General features: G+C 51.6%; 1 protein-coding gene across 6 annotated transcripts in view; it reads right to left on the reverse strand.

The window, feature by feature from the left end:
• Window positions 1–25,030, reverse strand: part of CTIF (cap binding complex dependent translation initiation factor) — a 328,449-nt gene that overhangs the window by 182,523 nt on the left and 120,896 nt on the right. For all 6 annotated transcript variants that reach the window (XM_012440818.3, XM_012440816.3, XM_064379201.1 and 3 more), the window contains 3 exons: window positions 23,981–24,054; window positions 23,280–23,384; window positions 18,379–18,454 (listed from right to left, as the gene is read on the reverse strand). In XM_012440818.3, coding sequence (XP_012296241.1) covers window positions 18,379–18,454; window positions 23,280–23,384; window positions 23,981–24,054 — 255 coding nt within the window. The remainder of the gene's footprint in view (window positions 1–18,378; window positions 18,455–23,279; window positions 23,385–23,980; window positions 24,055–25,030) is intronic.

Below are 25,030 nucleotides of genomic sequence, written 5' to 3' on the forward strand. Positions count from 1 at the left end.
ATTTAAGTAAAATTCGGCATAACTATATTGAGAGGATGGGGTATAGGAGAACAAAATTCATCTCTACCTTAATAAGAAAATCAGCAGGAAATCACTAACATTACTATACTTAAAAAGAACAGTGTAAGAATGTTATACTAGATATTAGAAATATTAGATATTAGATATCTGTATTTGAAATATCCTGGTACCACCGGAACAATTTAGTGAGAAAAGTGAAGGTACGTAGTTGCTTTGAGGAATGGAGCTGGTCGATCACGACAAAGGGGCTGGAACGCTGCTATTTTCTCTCATAAGCCTTTCAGCATCATTCAATCTTTGTAAACTACAGACAGGTACTGTTTTGAAACAATGGGTAGATGGTTCAAGTGTTTGGGGCCCACCTTCCCACCTTTTCCTTTCCCTTTTCTGAATCCCACCTGCACCTGTGGCCCACATTATACCAAGTTGGGGATGGACGATCTAATCACAGCCACAAACACGTGAGGTGCAAGTGGCTACTGAGGTCATTTGCTCCAACAGTCACCTCAGCAATGAGGCCACAGCAGTGTCCATCCCACCTGATGCTTTAGCATCTCCCATGTAGGGGAACCCCAGCCCAGGCCACGGTGGCTACTCCACACAGAACTCATGGCCAACAGCCCTGGGCCTCATGGAGTAAATGGGTCCCCATGAGAACTTGGGAGCCTGGGCCCCAAATTTTCAGGGCTGGTGGCTGCAGTGGTACCATGCTGGTCTCAGCAGAGGAGGAGCCACCATTTTCCCTCCCTGGATCCTGGCCAGGCTGACAGACCTCTGAGATCCAAAAGAGACACACTCCAGGAAACCCACAGCGAAAAGTGACCCAAATGCCCCAGGAGTAATGGAAACAATTCTCGAGGTTTTCACTCTGGAGAGAGAGCAGGGCCTAGACCTCTAGGGGCAGAACTTCCTCCTGAAGTCTTCAGGGGTAGGCTGCCAAAAGGAATAAAGAGGGTCTTTGGTGAACACAAGACTATATCTAATGCTTTAATAATCAGAGCTTGTTCCTCCAGGAGCACCCCAAAAGTGGGCAAGGAGGGTGGAGGCTTGGATCCAGAAGGAGGGCAAGGCCAGCACTCTTATTTCCTTTTTTTTTTTTTTTTTTTGAGACAGAGTCTCACCCTGTTGCCTAGGCTGGAGTGCAGTGGCATGACCTCGGCTGACTGCAAACTCTACCTCCCAGGTTCAAGCAATTCTCCTGCCTCAGCCTCCTAAGTAGCTGGGATTATAGGCATGTGCCACCATACCCGGCTAATTTTTGTGTTTTTAGTAGAGACGGGGCTTTACCATGTTGGTCAGGCTGGTCTCGAACTCCTGACCTCATGATCACCCACCTCGGCCTCCCAAAGTGCTGGGATGACAAGTGTGAGCCACAGCACCCGGCCCAGCACTCCTTTTTCACAGAAGGAGGGTGAGGCTTGGGGGCAGGAAATGGTGGTCTGTCCCTTGGGCACCCTGCTCAAAGTGAGACCACTGAGGCTCAGAGGGACAGTGGTCTCACTTCAAGCTGCAGGGCTCAAGGGACAGGACATCATTTCCTGTGGGTTTCCTGGAGTTCAGAATTGTTTTCTGGACACGACCACAATATGTAGCCTTTCCAGGGTGTGTTTAGCTAGGCCAGCTACTGCTTGTTGTTCTTACTTATGGTCGATGTAATATCAACTTTGGATCCTTCCCTTTGTAAAGTGGAGTTTATGTTGTTGCTTTATGCCGGGGAGGCTCCCTCCCACCACCCAGTGTAATCGGTGTCAGCCGCCGCTGCAGAGGCTCTGCGCTCAGGGAGCAGACTCCTCTCACTGTCAGCCTCTGCCCAGCGCACTGCGATGGTTCATCTGCCATACGCACAAAGCCGTGTGGCAGGAAGGGAAGATCTGGAATGTGAGCCCAGGGCTTCACCCATCTGGAATGCGAAGCCCAGGGCTTCACCCATCTCCACATCCGGGTGTTGGCTTTGACCACCTGGAAATACGCAGCATCACTGAGGACTCTGCTGAGGTTTCTATCTTTGGTGCAAAGGGAATGAGCCCCCCAGGAACCCTAATCCTCACCGGCTTGCCCAGGGCTGTTGGGACCCAGGGGTTCTCTGAGGCATGACCAGTGACAGGAGCAGGCGCTGGAGCCTGGGGGACCCTACCGTCCTTGAATCACCCAATCCTTTGCAAATCCATGTCCTGGGCTGTCAAACAGGGAACAATTCTTTGTCCTTCATTTGAGCAAAATAATAGTAAAAAGCAACCAACCAAAAATCTCAGCAGCACATAGAAGGGGACAGGGGAAGGTGACATCAGCGACTCCCTAATCTATCCAGAAGTAGTGAAAAGCCAGTGACCTGCAAGTATGTCCTAAGGCAGTGCTTCTCAAACTGTTGCACGCATCTGTATCACGGAGGCTTGTTCAAATGCAGACCACTGGGCCCCTCTCCCAGAGTTTCTGGTTCACTTGGGTGAAGAAGGAACCCAAGACTTTGCATTTCTAGCAAGTTCCCAGGTGATACTACTGCTGCTGATCAGGGGCCACACTTTGAGAACCTGTGCAAAGAGCTGCAGAGGTGAGTAAGATATGCTTTCAGCTCCCGGGATCATGTGTGTTTCAGGGAGGCATGCATGTGTGGGACAGGTACGCATGTATATCAGTGATGTGGAGGGGCAGCCGTGCTCTAGGAATATATTAAGTGCTGGAGGAGCCCGGTGAGTCAATGAACTGCAAGGCATGGGAAAGTCCATTATCAGGAAGGGCTTCACAGAGGAGGTGACCTCTAAGCAGAGTCTTTGAAGAATAGGTGTGTGGCTGGGTGCAGTGACTCATGCCTGTAATCCTAGCACGCTGGGAGGCTGAGGTGGGAGGATCACCTGAGGTCAGGAATTCAAGACTAGCCTGGTCAACATGGTGAAATGCCATCTCTATTAAAAACACAAAAATTAGCCAGGTGTGGTGGTACACGCCTGTAATCCCAGCTACTGGGGAGGCTGAGGCAGGAGAATCACTTGAACCTGGGAGGTGGAGGTTACAGTGAGCCAAGATTGTGCCATTGCACTCCAGCCTGAGTGACAAGAGTGAAACACCATCTCAGAAAAAACAAAACAAAACAAAACAAAAAACAACAAACAGGTGTGGGGCAGGCGGGCAGGCGGACGAAGTGGGAAGGACACCGGGGGACATTGCAGGCAACCGGTGCTGCTGGATCAGGGGCCTGGAAATCAGTCACCAAGGCTAGAGCACAGACAGAGTCGGAGTCACAGGAGAGAAGGCTGTAAGCCAGCAGGACCTGGGACAGAGGCAAGTCCAGGCTTTTCCATTAGCCCTGAGAATCCAGTGAAGGATTTTTAAGCAGGGCAATGAGAAGTCTGGTCAAGCTTCTGCTTTTCTGGGTCTCTCAGTTTCCTTGTCTGTGTAATGGGGTTGTGCATGGAAGTTCTGGGTCTTTCCCAGCCCTGGCAGGCTATGAGTCAACAGGGAAAGGAGGGAAAGAGTGGTAGCATCCAGCGGGGGCCCCACTCTGCATACAGCCCCTTGCAAAGCACAGGGACCCAATGGCCACTCATGCCCTTGGTCTGTTTGGCCATCGGCTGCCTCCAGATCCCTGGTCCAGCCTGGGAAGTAGAGGCAAGCGACTGACAGTGTCACATACACTGTGAATCTCTCCTGGGCCTGACCCCCCTCAGCCCCCCTAGTTGTGCAGAGCAGAGGGGCCTTGGATTGTGCAGCAGCTCACAATGGAAGGAAGAGGGTGTAGGAGGGAGGTCCCTGAGCTGACCCTGGTATTGTTCTTGGGCCAGAAGAAAGCTTCCTCCCGCCTGGCCGCTGCAATGCTGGAAAAGTGCCATCTAGCCAGTGAGAGTCAGTGCGTCCTGGGGGAAGGCGGGCGCCTGCTGGCGGGCCAGCCTGGGAGCCGAGGCCCATTCACAAACGCCTGCTGGAGAGCACGTAGCCCTGTCTGTCCCTGCCCCCTCCGCCACCACTGCTCCCAGTGACAGAAGCTGGGGTAAACAAAAATAACCAGGCCTCTCCGCCCCCAAATTCACCGCTGCCAGGAAGGAGAATGAGACCAGAAATGGCACATTGGCTAATAAAGGAATAATGGATGCTTCACACCCTTGCGACACCTTCCTCTTCCCCCCAGCCCCGGCGGCTCCTTCCACAAAGGACAGAGGAAGGAAGATGCGGGACCAGCGAGCAATCTCCATCAACCAGGCCTGGCCCAAGTCACCAAGGGCATTGCCAAACTGGCTCAGGGAGCAGGAGGATTAAACCAGCCCCTGGAAACTGCTGAAGGACAGGGACGGCAGGACTGCGGGCTGTGTGACCCCTTTCTTCACAGCGGGTGGATGTGTGCAGGGTGGGCCTGCCTCTGAGCATCCGTCCACAGGGCCACTCAGGCCAGCCCCGGGCCTGCTCATTGTCTGCTGGGCACCCCTGCTGGCCTCTTCTCCACCCTGAGCTCATTCCTCCAGCAGGGCTGGGCCAGCAGCTCTTTGTCTGTGTGATGGCCTTGGCTCAGCTGAGACCTTGAAGGAGGCTGTCCTCAATCTGGCCTTCCTTGAGCCCACTGTCCTGGCTCCCTGTCCCATGCTGGCCTCAAGGCCATACTCCCTGAATGATTAAGCCCTCTGGTGCTCAGCAAGGGATTCTGGGTATGGTCTGGCCCAAAATAGGGCATGAACAGATGACCTCTCCACTGGGGACGAGTCCTACTTTTAAAGGGCTGTAGCCTTTGTCCCTAACAAATAACAAAACTTCTTCCCTGGCCTCTGGAGGGAGATCCTGGAAACTCCCTCTTAGTCTCTAGGAGGAGGGCACAGGATGGGTCAGGTCCTGTCCCTGGGCTTCTGAATCTTCCTTCCATCCTGCATTTCTTTGCTCAACAGCATTCGGTTGAGTCCCTGTTTGCTCAGATCCCAAGGCCTCCAGGGCCGCCCCCAACTGCTTTCCCTACTTACAGACTCCCCTCCTGAGGACGCCTCCCACACTCTCGACAGCCTCCTTTTCTCCTGACCACACTTCTCTTCCTCCCTATATGTCCCTCTCCGCTCCCAGGCCATCCCCCAAGGCCCAGGTCCACGTCTACCTCCTCCAGGAGGCACAAATGCATGGAGAGGCATAAAAAAGGGGAAACCCTCACAACTGGCCTAGAATCAAGACTCCCCCAAAACCCAGAAACCTCTGTGGGCTGATGTGGTCTGATTTATCCAGAACAATTTCATGCAGGAGGTAAAACTGGAACAGGGCCATAAAAGAGGGGGAAGATTTGAGCAAGGAAAGGGGAGGATATACAAGGAAAGAGAAATGGGGTGAGCAGAAGACTCCCCCAACAGTCTTTTCTGTCTAAGATCAACGGCAGGAAGACAGTCACTCTTGAGGTCTCAGTCTCAGGAGGAGCTGGGGAAAGCCAACAGAGTCCCTGCCCTCCATCTCCTACACCTAAGAAACCCAAGAAGGAAGCTGTTGGGCCATCTTCAAGCACAGTTCTTATCTGCCAAGCCTGCCAGTTCTCTGCCTGCTTCCAGATGTGACACCCCTTCATGAGGCCACGCCACATCTGTATTTTTCAAGGTCACCAATCCCTGTCATTACATGACCTGCTTTATTAAATTTTGGCTCTTAGCACAGCTTTGCAGTGTTAGTTGATCGGGTATATGACCCCCAGCTTTAAAGCGGAAGAAATGGAAGCTGGAAGAGAATCATTTCAGGTGAATTACACAATGTTCTGTGTGCAAAGCAGAAGGGCTCCTGGGCGACTAAAGGGAATGAGCTTTAGGATTTCTGCCACCTGTTTTAACTCTCAGGTTTTTTTTTTTTTTTTTTTTTTTTCCGTTTATATTCTAGATCAGTGTTTGGCAAACTTTTTCTGTAAAAAGGCAGATAGGAAATATTTTAGGCTTTGCCAGCGATAGAGTTCACGCGACAAGCAACTGCAGCACAAATGCAGCCACAGACAGGGGGCCAGTGAATGGATGTGGCTGCATTCTAATAAAACTTTATTTGCAAAAACATAGCCTTCGTCTGTGGATCAGTTTGCCAATCCCTCAAATCCTAGCCATGGCCTGGATCATGGAGGTGGTACTATAGGGTGGACAGACTTGCCCAGATCTTTTGAAGCCTGCCCCACCTGGCCTTGAAAGTACAGGCTGCCTGCAGTCCCAGCTCCCTGCCTCCTGCCCCGCATGGAGTGAGCCAGGGGAGGCCCGTGGTGGAGGCCTGTGTGGGAACCCCGCCTAGATACGGACAGGGGCCTCTTCCCAAGGAACTTTCCAACTTGTTACCAAGAAAAGTCTTCAACTCTAGAATAATCATTTCTTTAAAAAAAAAAAAGACGCACAAATAACAAAAATACATATAGGCTCGCCTCACAGAGCACGCTGCCCCTTCCCAGTGGACCTGCTACCTGGAGACAGGAAATGAGGATTGGAGGACTTCTGGCCCCATTTATTGTATGGGCACCTATTTTTGTCCTGAGGGAAGAAGCACTGGGGGTGGGGAGGTGACTGGGAGGGAAAGGGGCTCCCCTTCATAAGTCCCCCTCCTTGATGACTTTATATTATCTTAGAAAAGCAGGGATGGGGGGCCACTACAAACCTGTCTGATTAAAAAAGAAGAAAAAGTCATATTTCTTTCTCTTTCAAAGCTGTCAGTAGAGGCTTTTCTCTTTTTATCTTTCCATTTTTATTGCCTTCAGCCGTAGAGAGAAAAACAGATATATCCACTTTCTTGTTCTTGCTTATTAAGGAAATGACATTCACCTCTAACTTGCTGTACGTGACTACCGTCTCCTGGAATCAGAAAATGTTTTTCCAGCACCTCCTCCTCCTCATCCTCCCTCCTTAGAAAGAGGTACCAGAGGAGTCAGGCTGTCGGGATTCCAATCCCCACTCTCCCAACTGTGTGATGTGAGGCAAGGTATTTGATCTCAGTTCTCCAATCTGTGAAATAATAAAAGAATAAACATCTCCCGGGGTACGTGTGAGACTTCAGAGACAGAATATGCAGCTACAGCTCAGACACTGCTCATCATGGCCGCCTCTGAGGTGGAGGCACAAGTTCTGGACTAGGGTCTGGTGGGAGGCCCTCTGGGGCAGGGGCAAGTCACTCAACCCATATCTAATGGGCCCCTGGATGTGCCCCAGGGGGACGTACACTCTACTGGGAGAATGCAGACACAAAAGAAATAAAGCATGCCTGTGATAGTCGCTGGGGGGAAGAATCCAGTGACAAGGGGCAGAGGGAGCGTTCACAAGGCCTTACTGAGAAGGTTACATCTGACCAAAGACATGGGTCTGTAAAGTGCTCCATGGGAAAACGTGAGGGTAAGACTAGAAAAAGCAAGGACCTCTTAGCTCTTGGAACGCGGAAAGCACTCTGCGAATGCTCGCTAGTGTCACTATCGGTGCATTATGCTCCTTGCTGAATTCTCACTAAGGGGACATGAGGCGAATACCACATCCCTGTCTGAGGGATAGGTGCCAGCCCCTGCACTGAAACTCAGTCCATCATGGCTATAAGACTGCGCCTGGGATGTGTCCTGTCTTAGATACTGTCTGATAGACGATGCCTATGAGAGATGCCTGATCCGTACTGGTGGCCTGAGTGCATAAGGCCAGATCTCATCTCCAGAGGACCACGGGGTGACATGAAGCCGCGCTTGCAAGGGTGCACAGGGCCTGGGGCGGCGAGGTGGGGTACGGCTTTCAGGTTTTCTGTTCCTGGGCATCTCGGGGCACTTTAGTAATCCTTATGCCTTTGGGTTAGCATGTCCTGGAAGCTTCCAGAAGATTTGGCAACAGCTGACGCAGCCCTAGGGAACAATAAAGTCATTCCTTCCCATCTGGAGGGCTGGGAACCCAGCTACCACAGCTTCAACCCCATTGTAGGGCAGCCCCAGTCCCGGTCCCGGCCTAGGACCTCCGTTACCAAACAGCAACAGCGCCACCTGCTGGGCAGCCAGGCCGTTCCTCATTGGCCACCATTTTCACTCCTCTGGGAGTATGGGACACTTGGGTATCATTACATGGAGCCGTGATTTGCATTTTGAAAACTCATTTGTCCCTCGGATTCTTTAGAGAGTTGGAGTAGGGGAGTCTCTCTCTGTCCTTGTCTGGGACTAAGCAGAGGAACGAGGTATTAATCCTTTTAAATACCAGCTCTCACTGTCCCTTCCTTCAGCCGTCTCCCGTGTGAAGGCTGGACTTGGACACAGGCTCATGAGGCCAGAAAGTCACTTCCCGTCCCCGGGGTTTCCTGGGGACCCTCAGTGTGGAGTGCTTTGGGCACATTCCTAAGGCCAGAAGTCCCACTTGACCTAGTGGCAACCACTGCTCAGCGTGGGCGCTAACCCCCTTCACAGCAATGGGCTCCCGAGTCGCACTGTCTGGACAAGGCCAGCAACGTGGGGGCAGGGGAGCTGGCCCTGCTGGGTCGGAGCCATCTAATGACTAACAGCAACAAACACAGAATTTGGTTTCGAAATTTCCTAACAGGCAAAAAGAGAAGTCGGTTAAGCTACGCAACTCCTATTGTCAGAACAAAGACAGCAGATAGAACGTTCGTCTGGGAAAATTCAAGGATAATGACCAAAATGCGTCCTGACAGAAAGCCCTGGGCAGGACACTGGATCATTCGACAAACAATTTCCTTCAAGGGGGTGTGTCTAAGGCACAAAAGCACAGGGCAGTGTGTGGGACAGGGAGGTGACATTTCCGCAGGAGGCGGAGGGCCCCGTGCCTGGGAACCTGAGGAAACCTAACGCTCACCTGGGGGCAGGGAGAACGTGCCCGTTAGACCGTCTTTCTCACGCCAGTCATGCCGAGTTCACACACATGGAGAAACTCCTCCTCAAGTCACACCTCAGGGTAAAGGGGTCCCGGGGAGTGGTGTGTGTCGGGGGGGCGGCTCAGACCAGAGATGAGGTGAAGGATATGCAATTTGCCTTCACATGGAATTTGGTCAGGTTAACTCAGAACTTAAGATAACTCAGAATTTAGTCAAGTTAACTCAAACTGAGAAAGTTAACTCAGAACTTAGTAAATTAACTCGGCTTAGACTATGGATTACAGATCATGCAGCTCCATCTCCCACCAGCCAGCCCCCATCCTTCCACACTTTGTAACTCCCCCAGCCCCGCCCCAGTGGGTGTCCCCCTGCAGCCCTGGTGTGGGGAATGTGACCCGCACCCCCCACCAACTCCACGGGAAGGCAGCCCTCCCAGCCGGTGCTGCCGCCCTCCCGGAAGCAGCCTGTTCCCAGGGGCCCGAGGGGAGGGGCGGGTCCTCCAGAGGAATGTCATGCCTTGGCCTAGCAGGGGACATGTGGCCAAACAGGACATATTTTAGGACACGTGGTCAAACAGACCCTACACCTTAGTGTGGCGGCTTTTTTTTTTTTTTTTTTGAGATAGTCTTGCTCTGTCGCCCAGGCTGGAGTGCAGCGGCGCAATCTCGACTCACTGCAACTTCCACCTCCCACGTTGAAGCGATTTTCCTGAGTGTGGCTGTTTCTTGCACCTCCCCATCCTCTCCCTTGCTGAGGGAAGGAAGGGCCTGGGCACTGAGTGGGGTCATTTTCAGGACAATGTGCATGTGCGGCGCTGAGCAGGAGGCATGGCGGGTGAAGACGCCTTTGGCTACTGGTGCTGGGATCCGGGGACTTCCCATAGCAAGCGCCTGACTGGAGCCTGCAGAGCGGTGCGCTGGTGCCCTCTAGTGGGAGGACACCGTCATGCAGCTACCTGTCCTGGCCTCAACTCCAGCAGGCCCCGACCCTGGGGCCACACTCAGAGCAGGACTGTTAATGATGGGGCTGGGCTGCCCACATCACTGCCAGCGTGGCAGCCTGGCCAACCCCTCCACTCCTGTGATAGAGATCGCCAAAAATGCCACCAGTGCACCAGCCTCGTGGATGGCATTTGGGGTTTCCCTGGAACCGCAGTGTGAGCCCAAGTGTGTGTCTCAGTGTCTGCCTTGGCCTATGGCTTCAACACTCAGAACTATGATTGAACCCTGAATCCATGGCCCTGCACTCAGAGCCTGCGGCTGTCCCCCCTCCCCCACCCCATCAGCGTTCTTGGAGAGCAATACCAGTCTCAACTCGCCTGAGGCTGCCACCGTGTGGATGCCGTAAAACCTGGCTACTGGTTAGCTCCTATCCCAGGGTACCTGCTCCTTTCCCCCCAGCCACCAGTGTGGGAAGGGAGACCTTGGGGACCATTAACACTAGCAATAGACTCTTTACTTAACTAGCTCACTAAATGCCTTTTCGGAGTGCAGAAGCATTCCTGGCAGCAGGGTTCCCAGAGGTACGGCGTGAGTCCTGGACACAGACACCTACTGTCTATCCTGTTGCCCTACATCCTTGGGGGGCTCCAAGGGCCTGAGTCCAGCAGCCCTAGAGATGAAGGTCCCTGAGGTCAGCACTGCAGTGAGACTCACCCCTGGATTCATTGCCCCCTGTGGAAACACAGCCAGATGGGGTCATCAGGGATAGGGGCCTTGGCTTTGGCTGGAGAGGAGCTTGGCCAGACACCTAGGTGTCAGCATCTGACCCACACCGGAGGCATCACCTCCTAAGACCACTCACTGCGGCATGTGCTCCATGTGTGACCCACTGAGAGATAAGCTGGGGCTCCCAGGAGATCTTCACCAGGCATTCAGTGTGGGGTCCATTGGGGCCCTCTGCTTTGTCGTCAGCCACACGCCACAGACTGCGGGAGCTGCAGCAGCACAGGGGAGGAAGGTGGGGTGTGCTGGGAGAGGACCAGACTTCGCCCTGCAGGGACTGTGACCTGGGCAAGGCACCAGCACTTGGTCGTTCACAGCTTTGAATGCAGTGTGTAATATGCGCAAGTCTCAGTTCCCCTGTTAGGCTGTGCTTCTCTTGGGGAGCTGTATCTTATGCAATCAATTCTCTCTCTAAAAGGCTGAGGCAGAGCACTTGTCCATGAAGATGAGTCGTGAGCAAGTGAAGAAAAGAGGAAGATTTGGCTCACCTGGATCTCACAAAACAGCTGTGAGTTCCCCTTCTTCCCGCCCGCCTGCAGGAGAGTCACGCCCTGCAGTTGGGGGGGACGGGGGGGGGCGGGGCATGTGACTAGTTCTGTCCAATGGGCTCTGAGCGGAGCCGATATTTCTGGCCCAAACCATTTAAGACCTAGAGTAGGGGTGTCCAATCTTTTGGCTCCCCTGGGCCACACCAAAAGAATTGTCTTGGGCCACACATAAAATATGCTAACGATAGCTGATGAGCTTAAAAAAAAATTGTAAAATACTTCATAATGTTTTAAGAAAGTTTACAGTTTGTTTTGGGCCATATTCAAAGCCATGCTGGGCCACGCTCTCTTTGCCCCTGCCAGGGCCACCTGGATACCATGGATTGAGATGGCAGGGCCACAGAACGCAATCCACCTGGACCTTGGAGTCCCCAAGGAGCTGTCCTGGAGACCAGCTGGGCCCTCAGCAGAATGTCAGGAAGTTAGAAATAAAATTCTGTGTGTGATGCCGCTGAGATGTGGGGGTTTGTTTGGTATCACGTCATGGCCTATAGTGTCTAATACAGGAGGTGATGGAAAAATCCTGTTTTCTTTAAAAAAAAAAAAATGCGCCCCAGAAACCACACCAAGAAGAGCATAACCAGGTTCATGTTGAGGTTGTGCTGGGAAGTGGTGGGAGAAACTCGGAGCCAGGGGGACAGACAATGTCAGGACAGACGCAAATCCTACCTTTCTTCCTGACTTTCTTTTACACTCCGGACAACACAACAGCGCATCTAGAGGGCAGGTTCTTCAGCAGCATTCAGTCTAGAGCCCCTGGTGCAGGGGTTACGAGGATGAAGGAAATGGCCCAGCCCTCAGGTACCCTGGAGTCTAGAAAGGAGTCTGGCAGTTACATAAGTAGGTGCGATGTGGTGGGAGCCATGGAAAGGGATGGGGGCAGGGGCTCTGGGGAAATAGTGGATGGATGCTGGACTCTGTCCTGTGCATCTGAATGGGCATGATGGGAGGTGTCCTGAGCCAGGACAAGAACAGGCAGAGAACAGGAGAGTGAGATTCTAGGCAGGGGGAATCCCCTGCCCATGAGAAAGCAAGGAGAGATGGAAGAACAGATCAGGGGAGGGGGTGGCAGGGCCACAGGATGGCAGGGGAGCCTAGGACAGAGGCCGGGTGAGGGTGCTGGGAACATCATAAAGCCTTCTGCTTACTAAGGAGTCTGAACAGGGACAGAAGAGGCTGGAGATGGGGGCCTGGGCCTCTGTGGGTTGAGAAGATGCTGGGTTCACAGCTGGTAGGATCTTTATGCCCATCTTCTTCTGGGATGCAGAAATGGAGGGCAGGTGGGCAATGGGCTTCAGGCCAACCTCCCTTTGTCACCCTCTTTCCTTCTTGCCTCCAGGTGGGGAGGGGAGGCCAACCCTGATTTTTGTCTAAGAAAGTCTCTAGGAAGCCCACCTATCTCTGTACAGGCTCAAGACTCCCATAGGAGGCTGGAAGTCTCCAGGCTAGAGAGGTGGGCTTTCCCTCCCATTTGGGGGTCTTCAGGTAGATGCACAATATCTCCTAGGGGAATCTGGAAGTAGGAGGATGTTTTTGGTGGTCACTATGCCAGCCCCTCTCCAATGACTGCCATTCAGTGGTACAGGCCAGGAGTCCTAACATCCCACATTGTATTGGACATGCCCATACGATTAAGATTTGTCTCCACCCCACATGCTAATAGCTAGGCCAGCTGACCCTCAGGACTCCAGGTCAGACGAGTGAGCCAGCTAGTCCTATCTGAGGGGTTTTGAAGAATGCTAGAAAAACTCAGAAAAGTCATCCCATTATGCTCTCACAGGACAGCGCATTCCTCAAACACCAGAGGTCTGTGTTTGCGGATCAAGAAGCCTGTCCACCTTGTCCTAAGGGTACCCATGTGAACTGCAGATACCCCAAGGAGCGGTCAAGCCAGGAGCATTATCAGCCAGGACTTGACATTTTCAACTCTTGCTAATACTCGGAATTTCCTAAAATGCTTTAAAAATGCAGATTCTAGTGGGACACAGTGGCTGATGCCTGTAATCCCAGCACTTTGGGAAGCTGAGGTAGGCAGATCACTTGAGGTCAGGAGTTTGAGACCAGCCTGGCCAAGATGGTGAAACCCTGTCTCTACTAAAAATACAAAAATTAGCTGGGCATGGTGATGGGCACCTGTGGCCCAGCTACTTGGTAGGCTGAGGCAGGAGAGTCGCTTGTACCTGGGAGGCAGAGGTTGAAGTGATCCAAGATTGTGCCACTGCGCTCCAGCCTGGGTGCCAAAGAGAGACTCTGTCTCAAAAAAAAAAAAAAAAGAAAGAAATGCAGATTCCTGGGTGTGATTCAATGAGTGTGTGAGTGTGGTCTCCAGCCTCCAGGAGCCCCCATGATTCCTGCTTTTGGGGATCCACACCTCAGTGTAGACCCTTCCCATATTGTACCAGGGTTGGTCTGTGTAAATGACATACAGCAAATGGCAGCATGAAGCTCTGTTGCTTCTGAGATCAGGCTATAAAACAGTATGACTTCCGTGATGGAATCTCTCTCTCTCTCCATCAGCACTTGCTTTGGGGAAAGCCAGTTGACATATTCTGAGGGCACTCAGCAGCTTATGCAGAAGTCCTGGTGGCAGGGAAGCCAAGGAGGAACCCAGGCCTCCCATCCCCAGCCGCGAAGGAACTGAGGCCTCCCACCCTCAGCCACAGGAGGGGGTCTTCCAGCCCAGGTGCGCCTTCTGATGGCAGCATCCCTGGCCATCAGCTTGACTGCAAGCTCATGAGAGAGCTTGAGCCAGAACCACCAGCTAAGCTGCTCCCAGAAAGTTTGTGGGTCATATCTGTTTATTGTTTTAAGCTGCTAAGTTTTGAGCAATTTGTTACACAACAGTAAATGAGGAATACAGTGAGCAGACCACGTAGATTTCAGCACTTCAGCAGCTCTGAGGTGCAGCTGAGCTCCAGCACTGTGGCCTCAGACTCATCTGCTGATAGTTTGCTGAGGACAAAGCACATCCAAAGTATGTGTCATGGAAACGTGATGTGTGTGTGTGTGTATGTGTGGTGTATGTATGTATGTATGTGTGTAGGGTGTGGGGGGATGTGTGTGATGTGTACTTGTGTGTGCACGTTCATGTGTGGTGTGTGGTATGTGCACTGTGTATGTGTACATGTATGTGGTATGGAATGTGTGTTTGACGTGTGGTGCGTGTCCATGTGTGTGTACACATGTGTGATAGATGGTGTGTAATGAGTGTGTGTGTGCACGGTTATCAAAGCCCTTCTGCTCCAGACTGAAAGTGGAGACGGTGGGTGAAGGCCTCCACTACTAGCAGCCCTAAGAGCTTAGCACCACATGTGGGCCCTGGAGAGCCCGGAATGGTCACTGATTTACTGTTCCTTGAAAAGAAAAGAAAACCCTAGAATGTGAAACCTCAGAGAGGCCTTGGTCTGATGATACTCAAAATTTGTTTAGTAGTGGAATTATTTCTCCACGTGAAACCCTGTTAGAATCCTGATTTGGAGACACCGGCCAAGTGGTCTGGGTGGGCCCAAGTGGTCTGGGGGCCCCTGCAGCTTGCTGCTTACGCCTCCCAACTCCCTCCAGCAGCACCCAGGGGCATCCCAGGAGAGCCCTGAGGGTTTCACAGTTTGCAAACCTCTGATCTAATACAGCTGTGTCATTTTGCTGATGAGTAAACTGAGGCCCACAGAGGAAAGGTCACATGCATAGCTCTGGCAGACGTCCAGAAGTGGATTCTTCTGACCTCTAGTCCAATCTGTCTCCACTGCCTGGCAGGCTGCACAAAGGAAGAATCAACCAGGGTCTGGGTAACCCATGAACCAAGGCTTATCATCCGAGCTGCTGCCCAGCAGAAATGCCCTCTTCACCAAGAAACCACTCACCTGGGGGCAGGGAATCCCCGCTCCTCCCTCTTCTTAGCAGAGGCGGCCACCATAGCCTGGTCCACCCTCAGAAGGTGGGGCTTGACTGGCAGTGTTGGGTCCTGGGAATAATTACAGCAGAGGCCAGCATAGCACCCACTGCGTGCTGGGCATCATCCTCAGTACCTCAAGTGAATGAATGTGTTTGATCTTCCCAGCCACCCCATAAAGTAGACACGGTCATTTCTCTCATCTCACAGAGGAGGAAACTGAGGCAAAGTGAGAGTACATAACTAGCCCAAGACTTCCGGGTTAGTCAGTGGCAGGGCTGGGATTCCATAGGGTCCACACCTGGGTCCAGACACCAAGCCCTTGACCCCCAACCTCCCACCCAGCCAGTAGCCCAGCTCTCCTTTCTCTTCTGAGCAGGAACCAAAGGTCTTCCATTTTGTACCCTAGAGGGGCAAAGAAACAGTTCCCAAACAACACAAGGTGTCAGACCTGTTACTTTTCCAGCCACGACTCCTAGGCTTCTGGCTCAAAGGGTACCAAGCAGTTAACACCCCACCTAGTGCAAAGGGGGCGTCTGTTTTCTCACCTAGATCAGGGTGTCTCAAATGGACTTCTTCTATCAATGATGAATGCTCTTGACATTTAGAAATGGAGTCATGGTGGTCACTTCCAAGTACCTGACCCTTTTATCTCTTGCGTCAAGGCTGGCTTTACATTAGCAGTGATAATTTAATATAGATCCACCCCACAGGGTGTTTCATGAGCTGATACTCTGCCTGTGACTTATACATCACAGCCTCGGTCCTACCGATTGATTCTTTCTCCTGTCAAATTTATAGGAAAGTGCAAGAAACGTGCAAAGAACATCCACGTCCTCCTCACTCAGATTCCCCAACTGTTAACACCTCCCCACGTCTGCCCTCTCTCTCCCTCTGTGTCCACATACCATTATCATCAATCTCTTTCTAAACCATTTGAGGAGATGTTGCAGACACGAGGCCCATATCCCTCAAACATCATAGTGTGTATTTCTCAAAGTCAAGCACACTCGCCCACATGACCATCACACTGCCTCCAAGTCAGGAAACTGACATCGAAGCAAAACCACCCTCCCACCCACAGACCCAATCACATTCTCCAACTGTCCCAACAAGGTCAGGATTTCCTTCTGGTCCAGGATTTCAGCAAGGAACACATGTTGTATTTAGTCATTTGCCTCTTCAGTCTGCTACAATCTGGAAGACTTCCTCAGTCTTTCCCTGTCTCTTGTGTCCAAGCAGTTATAGAGAGTGGTTCTTACACTCATTTCCAAACAACCAGACTCAGGCTGTGCTTTCTTGGAAAGAAAACCCAAGAAACGATGTTGGGTTTTCTGTGTGGCACATCAGGGGCATATGGTGTCCACCCATCTCATCACTAATGATGTTACCTTGATCACATGGTGATGTTGGGGCCTGCCACGTTTCTCCACAATAAAGTCATCATATTTCTCTTTGTAATGAGGTGACCTCTATGTGTGCTCCAGCTCATTGCCTGGAGAGTTTCCAGTCTGCAACACAGGGAGGGCAGTGCAGAGCCTGGTGGTCTCAATGAGCTAAGATGACAGGGTTCAAAATCCCTGGAGTCCAAGACAATTTGATTTGCAAGGCAGAGTACCGAGAGGAGAGAGCCACATACAGAGAGAAATCCAGAAATCTTAGCCCCTCAAGTCTTTGGGCGAGTATTAATTTGTCCATGTGCAAGGAAATTTCCGAGGCAAGGAATACATAGAATAATCCACTGAGATCACATAGGGCAAATAGTTTGTGTTTCTCCAGCTGAGGGGAAACACCTCCTAATACACAGAGCATTGGGTGGCAGTCTCAGAAGGGTACTGATTCAGCAGTGGAGCAAGATTTGCCCTACACTGAAGTCTTCCCACTCTAACCAAGCTTAAAAGCAAGTTTTGAAAGGATCAAACTGCTTTTATGTAACTTAACTGTGATCTAGAACAAAACCCAAAATATTTAAAGGGATACAAAAAAAATTAGCACCCAATAATGTAAAGATTCTAACATCTGACATTTAAAATCAAATTACCAGGCATGTAAAGAAATGTATGGCCCATAACCAAGAGAAAAATCAATAAATTGAAATAGAGATTATGTGGATGACAGAATTACTAGAGAAGGACTTAAAACAGCTATTGGCAATAGGTTCTATATACTTCAGAAGAGAAGAGAAAGCATGAGGAATGGAAGACATATATATATTTAAAAAGCTCACAATGACCTTCTAGAGATAAGAACTACAATATCTGAAATTAAAACTATACTGAATGGGATTAACACTAAATTCGACACTACAATAAAATATTATTGAACTTGAAGACATAGCAATAAAAACTATCTAAAATGAAACACAGAGAGTAAAGAAAGACTTCAAAAAACCAAGCAGTGCTTCGGTGAGCCATGAGAAAAGATGAAGAAGCATAGAACACATATAATTGGAACTCCAGGGTTGGGGGAAAATAGACAGAATAATGGCTAAAACATTTCCAAATTTGATGAAACTGTAAACCTACAGATCCAAGAAGCTCAATAACTACCAAGTGGGAGAAACCACCGTACCAAGGCACATCTTAATCAAATTGCTGAGGTCTTAACTGTATGCTCTATTGTCCTCACTGATGGGCCCAAGGCATGAACAGAGAAGAAACAAAATGGCAAAGGCACCAGGAAGAGACAAATGGATATAGGTAAAATAGCAAGAGAAGTCTCAGGAGAGAAGGGAAGGGTGGTGCAGTGGAGTGTGGTGGTAGGTCACAGTCACTGGCAGCAGCAGGCTTAATCACATGGAGGGCCCACCGCTTTTACACCCCTGCAGCAGGCCCAGTCTCATTCCTGACAGCAGCTAGACTCCTGCTGTTTCCACCAAAAGTCCAGCACTATAAGCATCTAGAGACCTGGTTTCACTGAGTGAATCCTCTTTGTCCTGGAACCTGGACCTGATTCCAGGAAGGAGGCCCAATCAATAACAAAAAGAGCAAGCATAGCAGACACCTGGAGGCCAGCAGGGCAAGTCCACTGCTCAAAAGCCTAGAGACAGCCCCAGCCACATTAGAATCCCTTCCAGGCCTGCTGGCCCCACCTGAACACACCACAGGACACTCCACTGCAGAGAGGCTTCAGGCCAAGGGATAAAAACTTCCAAGTTCCTCAAGTTGCCAGAGTATGGTCCATTTCATCTCTAGGGCACATCAGACCTACCACAGAGCCTGCAGCATTTCCGAGTAGGCTGTCACATATGCTGTCACAACGGGACACCCTGGACCATGGCAGGTACCCAGCCCTGCCCACCTATTACTACCATACAGGTGGTTATACCCCTTGCTAAAACAAGGAGCCAGCAGGAGCGCTTAGGTTAGGTCAGGAAGAGAATCAGGACTCCAGGGGTGGGGTGGGCTGTTAGAGAACCCACCCCTGCACCTACCTGCCAGGCTGGAAGGACCTTCTCGATGTCATTCAGGTTGATGCCATCCCCATCTTCCAGCTTCCCTTTGCTACACCTGGACCAGAAAAGACAGAAAGCGGTTGGAAGGATGGCTCATTCATGCTTCCTGTCCCAGCTGGCCAGCAGGAGAGGAGGGACAGTCAGCAGATATACGGTGCTGCCCGCCTTCAAGCCCCACAGAATTAGCTGTCCCACCTAGAGGAAACAGCCCTAGAGATGGGTGGGTGGGGGTGGCTCCTCCCCTAATGCAACAACCAACCTGGAGGGAGGTGGGAGAAGAACCAGAGTTCCCCTTGATCCTTCCAGGCAAAGAAGCTAAGTTCCTTGCTAAGGAATACCCTAAAGCTCATCACAACTCCTGTCAAAGCCCATCCACCCTGCCCTATTATGCTGAACAGAAGATTAGTGAACAGAGACACCAAGCAACTTTCTCAAGGTCACACAGGCTGGCAGGGGCTAGCAGAAAACCCAATAGGGCTTCCTTCCTTCTTTTTTTTTTTTGAGACGGAGTCTCACCCTGTCACCCAGGCTAGAGTACAATGGCATGATCTCGGCTCACTGCAACCTCTGCCTCCCAGGTTCAAGTGATTCTCCTGCCTCAGCCTCCTGAGTAGCTGGGATTACAGGTGTCCACCACCATGTCTGGCTAATTTTTTGTATCTTTAGTAGAGACAGGGTTTCATCATGTTGGCCAGGCTGGTCTCGAACTCCTGACCTCATGATCCTCCCGCCTCGGCCTCCCAAAGTGCTAGGGTTACAGATGTGAGCCACCACGCCCGGCAAGGCTTCTTTCCTTCTTGGCTTGACTCTGGGTCAGTTCAGCAAGCCTGTTCAGATACTCTATGCTTTGTCTTCATGTTCTCTGGGAGTGGGCGTGCCCTTGGGCCAGAGAGACTGGCCCCAACTCCCTGGCCAGTGGTCTGAATCTTCGGCATATTTAAGGGTACAGATTCCGAAACCAGACTCCCAGGGTTTGAACCCCGCTGTATCTCTTACCAACTGGGGACCTGTACGAGTTGTTTAACCTCTCGGTACTCATTTCATCAAATGAGTTTCCTCATTTGTTAAATGGGGATAATAGTGTCTAACATCTTAAGGTGGCTTAGAACTGTGACATCACACAGTAAACAGTATATGTGTATATATATATACACACACATATACACATACACACACATATTTACACACACATATACACACATGCACACATATACACACATTTATATAGTCTAGCTTATATATACACACATATACACACATATATAGTCTAGCTTATAGTGTTTAGCTTGTTTATGTTTACATATATGTGTATGTATATTACTTGCATATATATTATTGTCTGTATTTACCATTAAATATATCTTAAACATATACGTGATCAGGTGCAGTGGCTCGTGCCTGTAATCCCAGCACTTTGGGAGGCTGGGGTGGGTGGATCACATGGTTTGGAGTCTGAGACCAGCCTGGCCAACATGGTGAAACCTTGTCTCTACTAAAAATACAAAAATTAGTTGGGCATGGTGGTGGGTGCCAGTAAGCCTAGCTACTTGGGAGGCTGAGACAGAATTGTTTGAATCTGGGAGGTAGAGGTTGCAGGGAGCCAAGATTGCACTCCAGCCTGGGTGATAGGGCGAGACTCCATCTCAAAAAAAAGACAAAAACAATCAAAAAACCAAAAAAAAAAAAAAAAAAACCCACATATATGTTGAACGGTAAATATAGGTAATAGTAACAAAATTGTAATAAAATAAAAAATGATAAAGTAAATATATTACTACTACTTTGACTACTTTCATTACCACTAATATTGTCGCTGTCATTTGGGGAAAGAGGCAGGAAGGTGATTAATTACGGACACAGATTCTGGAGCCAACCCAGCCTTATGCAAATTAATTTCTGGGTCTCCTAGTTGCTTCATCTATTGAAATGAAGACGATAACAGATCCTCCCTCTCTGGGTGGTGGCGAGTTTTAAATAAATGAGGCAAGCACTTAGAACAGGGGCTGGAGCACGGCTGGTGCACAGTAAGCATCGTCAGTTACTATTACTGCTGGTATTGACTGGGGTATGCTGAGAGATGTCCCATAAGCTGGGTCATTTTCCAGCCGCAGAGTTCATGCGAATCTCGCATTTCAGAGTAACTAGTTCACTGTTTAAATATTTACCAAGCATCACTTCTGTTTTGGGCCCTGTGAACAAAAACAAATTAGTTTTGGTCCCTGCCCTTAGACAGCGGAAGGCTCTTAGAACAAATCCTAAACTCCTCTAATAGGGCTGGGTGCCTGAACACCATTAGGGGGCAGCACGAGATCAGCGTCGTAAAAGTCCCATGGCCAGATGCGCCTTGGAGCCCAGAGGAGGAGAAACTGGCTGCAAACAGCAGCAAAGGCCTGGATGGAAGAGAAGAACAGGGAGATAACTCAAGCTCCATCTGATGGCTCGCTTCTCCATTCACCAAACGCTTCTGTGCTGGGCTCCAGACAGGGAGGGGCTGGGACCCAGGTGTGAACAGTGCACAGAACTGGCCCTCTCAGTGTCTGCTGGGATAATCAGCCCCCACAGCCATAGCAGCCAGTGCCCTGTTGGGGGCAAGACAGCGATGCAGGAACCCCAGGGAACAGCATCTAGCACTGTTGTGGGTGAAGGGGAAGAGGGGAAAGTGAGAGGAGAGCTGGCCACGCACAGGGAATTTGGAGGATGTCCCAGGCGGACGCAGTGCAGGCAAAGGCCTGGAGCCAGGAGCACATGTGCTGCAAGTTCGCTGTGGCTGGAGCGTGTCGGCGGGCAGGGTGCAAGAGTGAGGCAAGGGGCACGGTGGAGCTGGGGTGGGGAATGGGGTGCAAGGTATAACAGGCATGAGGGAAAAGAGAAAATGTTGCCTCCCACCCCATCTGTCCCCACAACTGTGATGGACTGGGCTACAGGTGAGCAGGTGGAGAAAGGCCTGGAACATCCAACCATCCTTTAACTCATGAATCTGCACAGTGCAGACAGGCTGGCCTGTGAAAGTACCAACTGCGTGTAGTCTTCTGTGTTCTGCACCTGCCTGGGCTACAGGGGAGTTGGGCACTGGAGACTTGGCTCAATAGAACAGCTGACACCACCTCCCAGTGTCTCCTGTGGGTAAAGGACACCTCAGGGCTCTACCGTGTGACCTGAGCTCCAAGCACATGCTGGGGTCCAGCCAAGCACACTCCAAGCGCAGCCTTCTGTTCTACCTCAGCGCCCCTGGGGGTGGGTGGGTGAGGGTCCTGTAGGGAGGCCTGCCCCCATCAGGGATCAGATCTCCCCAAGGCCTGCAGGTTTGGAGGGCAGAAGGTGGCTACAGACCAGCTGAGTCACTGCTGCCAACATGGTTTCCAAGGCAACAGCCTTCTCTGATTTCTGTCCCTCCATGGAAACCCAGGCTGCAGGGAACCTTGGCAACCGAGTGATACCTGGTTCCCAGGGAGGCTGCAGTGGCTGGTGCCTGGAGCCTGTCCCCACTATGGCAGGACTCTAAGGGATACACAGTTCCTGGTCTGGCCATGAGGTGGCCACAGACACTGCACTCAGACTCCCTGGGAACCTGGGAGTGACAGGCTTTGACCAGACAGCCAGATGTCCATGGGAGACCCCAGGTGACTCTCAGCAAATCTGGAGGCTCCTGGTGAGAGAGTGAGCCTGGCTGAGGAATTCAGGCCCACAGCTGGTGACACAGGTGTGGCTGGTTACTCTGGCTTCTGAAGGGACAAAGTTCCTCAACATAAGGGGAGTTCTTCTTCATAGTCATTCCTCGCTTTTGTGCCAGGAAGTTAGTTAATCTCTGGGGACTGTGACACCTTTGGCAAGCTTGCCTTCCACATGCAGGCCCCATTGGACACCCGCAGTCAATCAGGCAGCACCATCATTTCAATCCCCCCAGACCTTAGTTTCCCCACTGACTTAACCAGCTATGTGCGCCCAGGGCACACAGGAGAGACTGGAGCTGCCCAGGGAAGTCTCCCTCCTGAAGCCTTTCCCAGATAGTTCATCCTATAAAGTGCTCTCTTTTCTTTTTTTTTAGATGGAGTCTCACTCTACTGCCCAGGCTGGAGTGCAGTGGTGTGATCTTGGCTCACCGCAACCTCTGATGCCTGGGTTCGAGCAATTCTTCCTCAGCCTCCTGACTAGCTGGGATTACACCATGCCCGGCTAATTTTTGTATTTTTAATAGAGATAGGGTTTCACCATCTTGGCTAGGCTGGTCTGGGACTTCTGACCTCATGATCCACCTGCCTCAGCCTCCCAAAGTGCTGGGATTACAGGCGTGAGCCACTGCACCCGGCTTAAAGTGCTCTCCTTTCTAACCCTGTTTGCACTGACTTTATTCAACCCTGCACCAGGCATCACACTTTATGCTTCCTAGTGTCTATATGTCCGCACCACACAGTTTAGTCTTTTTTCTCCTATGCAGTCTCCATCATGAATGGGTTCATATCTCCTTTTCCCAGCGGCTCCCCAGGTGTGGTCCCTGGACCAGCATCAGCATCCCCTGGGGAACTTGTTAGAAATGCACATCCTAGCCCGGACCTACAGAATCAGAGACTCAGGGGTGGGCCTGCTCTCTGTGCCACCGCCCAGGTGATTCTGCTGCACCGGCCTGGATTACTGACAAGCAGGTCCACTGTGGGTGATCAGAAGCAGGCAGGATTGGCTTGGCTAGAGGGAGCTGGGCTGAGGAGAATGGAGGGATTCCGGGAGAAGCCAGTGAGCCTGCAGCTCTGAGCTGCAGAGGAAGAGCATCCCGGGGCATTAGCCTCCTGAGTCCCCCGTGCAGCAGAGCAGCCTCCCTGTGGAGGCAAAGGCCACTCCCATCCCCTGCCCCACCCACCCTGTGTAAAAGCCCCAGCACCCCTTACCCTTCGCGGTCGATGTGTGGCAGGGGCTGCTTGGGCGTGTGTCGGACTTTCCGATGGAACTGGGTCAAGTCCAGCTTTTCAGGCTGCAGGTCCCAGGTGGCACCACTAGAGGGCAAGGGAGAGTGAGAAATCGAGGCAGAGGGTGACAGCCCAGTTACTCATGGAACCAGGGGAGGCTGAAACTGGCAGGCAGATCTGCAGAAAGGGGCTGCCCGGGGCCAGGTGGGGACCCTCAGAATGGAGGTGCCACCCCTCACCTTCCTCACGCTGCTGTGGGAAAGTGTGTGCTTATGAAACAAGCATGGGCCTGATGCCCACTACACAGCGGCTCCTGCAACACCTGCCTGTTTTCGTGCCCACATTTGAGGAAGCCTGGGGACAGCAAGGGCCAGACGCTGGGCTCCAGCCTCTGACAAGCAGCTCAAAATGATGCCCTGAGGTAGACGAGGCAGACGACTGAGAAGCAGGGCCCAGCCTCTGCAGTCCCATCCCAGAGGCCCTCCCCGTGCCACCGCTGTCTCCTCTGACCCCCAGGGCCTCCTCTCTCTGGCATCCTTCTCTCCACCCACCCTTCCTACATCCCCCACTCAGTCGGCTTCTCTCCACCTCTTGCTCATGAACTATCAGTATTCACTCGGCCCCGCAAGGAAGCTGGGGTCCCAGGCTAGACCTCACACCACAGGGAAGGAAGAGGAGGTTACCTGAAGGAATCAAAGGTATTGGCTGCCCAGATGTCTGTACCCAGCATGTCCAGAGAGCTGTCTTTGCTGCCATTCTGGAAGAGATGGGGTGAAAGGGCTGACATTAGCTGCTCGGCCAGGACACTGAGAACATGTGGGCTGGCAGCCTCCCTGGGGCCCTGGCCTGAGAGGGCAGCAGAGGCCTCCCTGTCTCCCTGGGTGGCTAGGAGACTGGAGTGAGCCCCCAAATGATTTTGTCAGCTAGTGCACCCAGTCAGTCGGGGAACTCTGGCCTCCCCCTAGGCATGAGCCCTCGTTTCGCTGAGGTTTTGCAGATGTGTACAGAAGGGCCCAGGCCCCTGCTGCCCCCAGCCCATGGCTCTCTCCTCAAAGCCTCCACACCCAGCAGGGGCTCTGTGCCACCCAGAGCCTCTACTACCACTGCCAGCCTGATGGCGGAGGCTTCTCCCCAGGCAGGGGCTCTGCAGAGCCAGGCCCATGGACGCTGACCTCCTTCAAAGTTCAGCACCACTCCCCAGAAGCCCCCACTGACCAAGGCTACACCAGCGACTGGATTTCTCTGAGTCAAACCCATGCTCTGGTGTTCCCTACGTGACCCACTCCAGAGACAGAAACCTCTTTACTCAGTGCAGGTTCTATGATTCGGTTTCTCTGCCCTCTGGCTGGTAAGCTCCCTGGAAAATTCTCCAACCCCCTGACTTCACGCCTGATACCCTCCAGCCCTTCTTACCCCTGCAGTCTGGTTTCCATTGTCACACTCTTTAAAACAGCACTTCCACATCCACCTGAGCTGAACGTGTGCTTGCTGTATGACCCAGGAATTCACTCCCAGGTATAAACACACGGAAATATGCCCAGATGCTCCCCAAAAGATGTGTACACAAAGTGTATACAGCAGCACCAGCCATGACAGCTCCCAACTGGAGCCCATCACATGCCTGTCATCGGCATGAATGAACATAAACCGTGGTATGTTCACATGTTGGAGTATTACACCGCAGTGAGCACAAATAAAGTAAAACAACAAGCAACAACATGAATAAACATCAC

The sequence above is a fragment of the Aotus nancymaae genome, unplaced genomic scaffold, assembly GCF_030222135.1.
Source record: "Aotus nancymaae isolate 86718 unplaced genomic scaffold, 86718_ANA_hifiasm-v0.15.2.pri h1tg000020l, whole genome shotgun sequence".
Lineage (NCBI taxonomy): Eukaryota > Metazoa > Chordata > Mammalia > Primates > Aotidae > Aotus > Aotus nancymaae.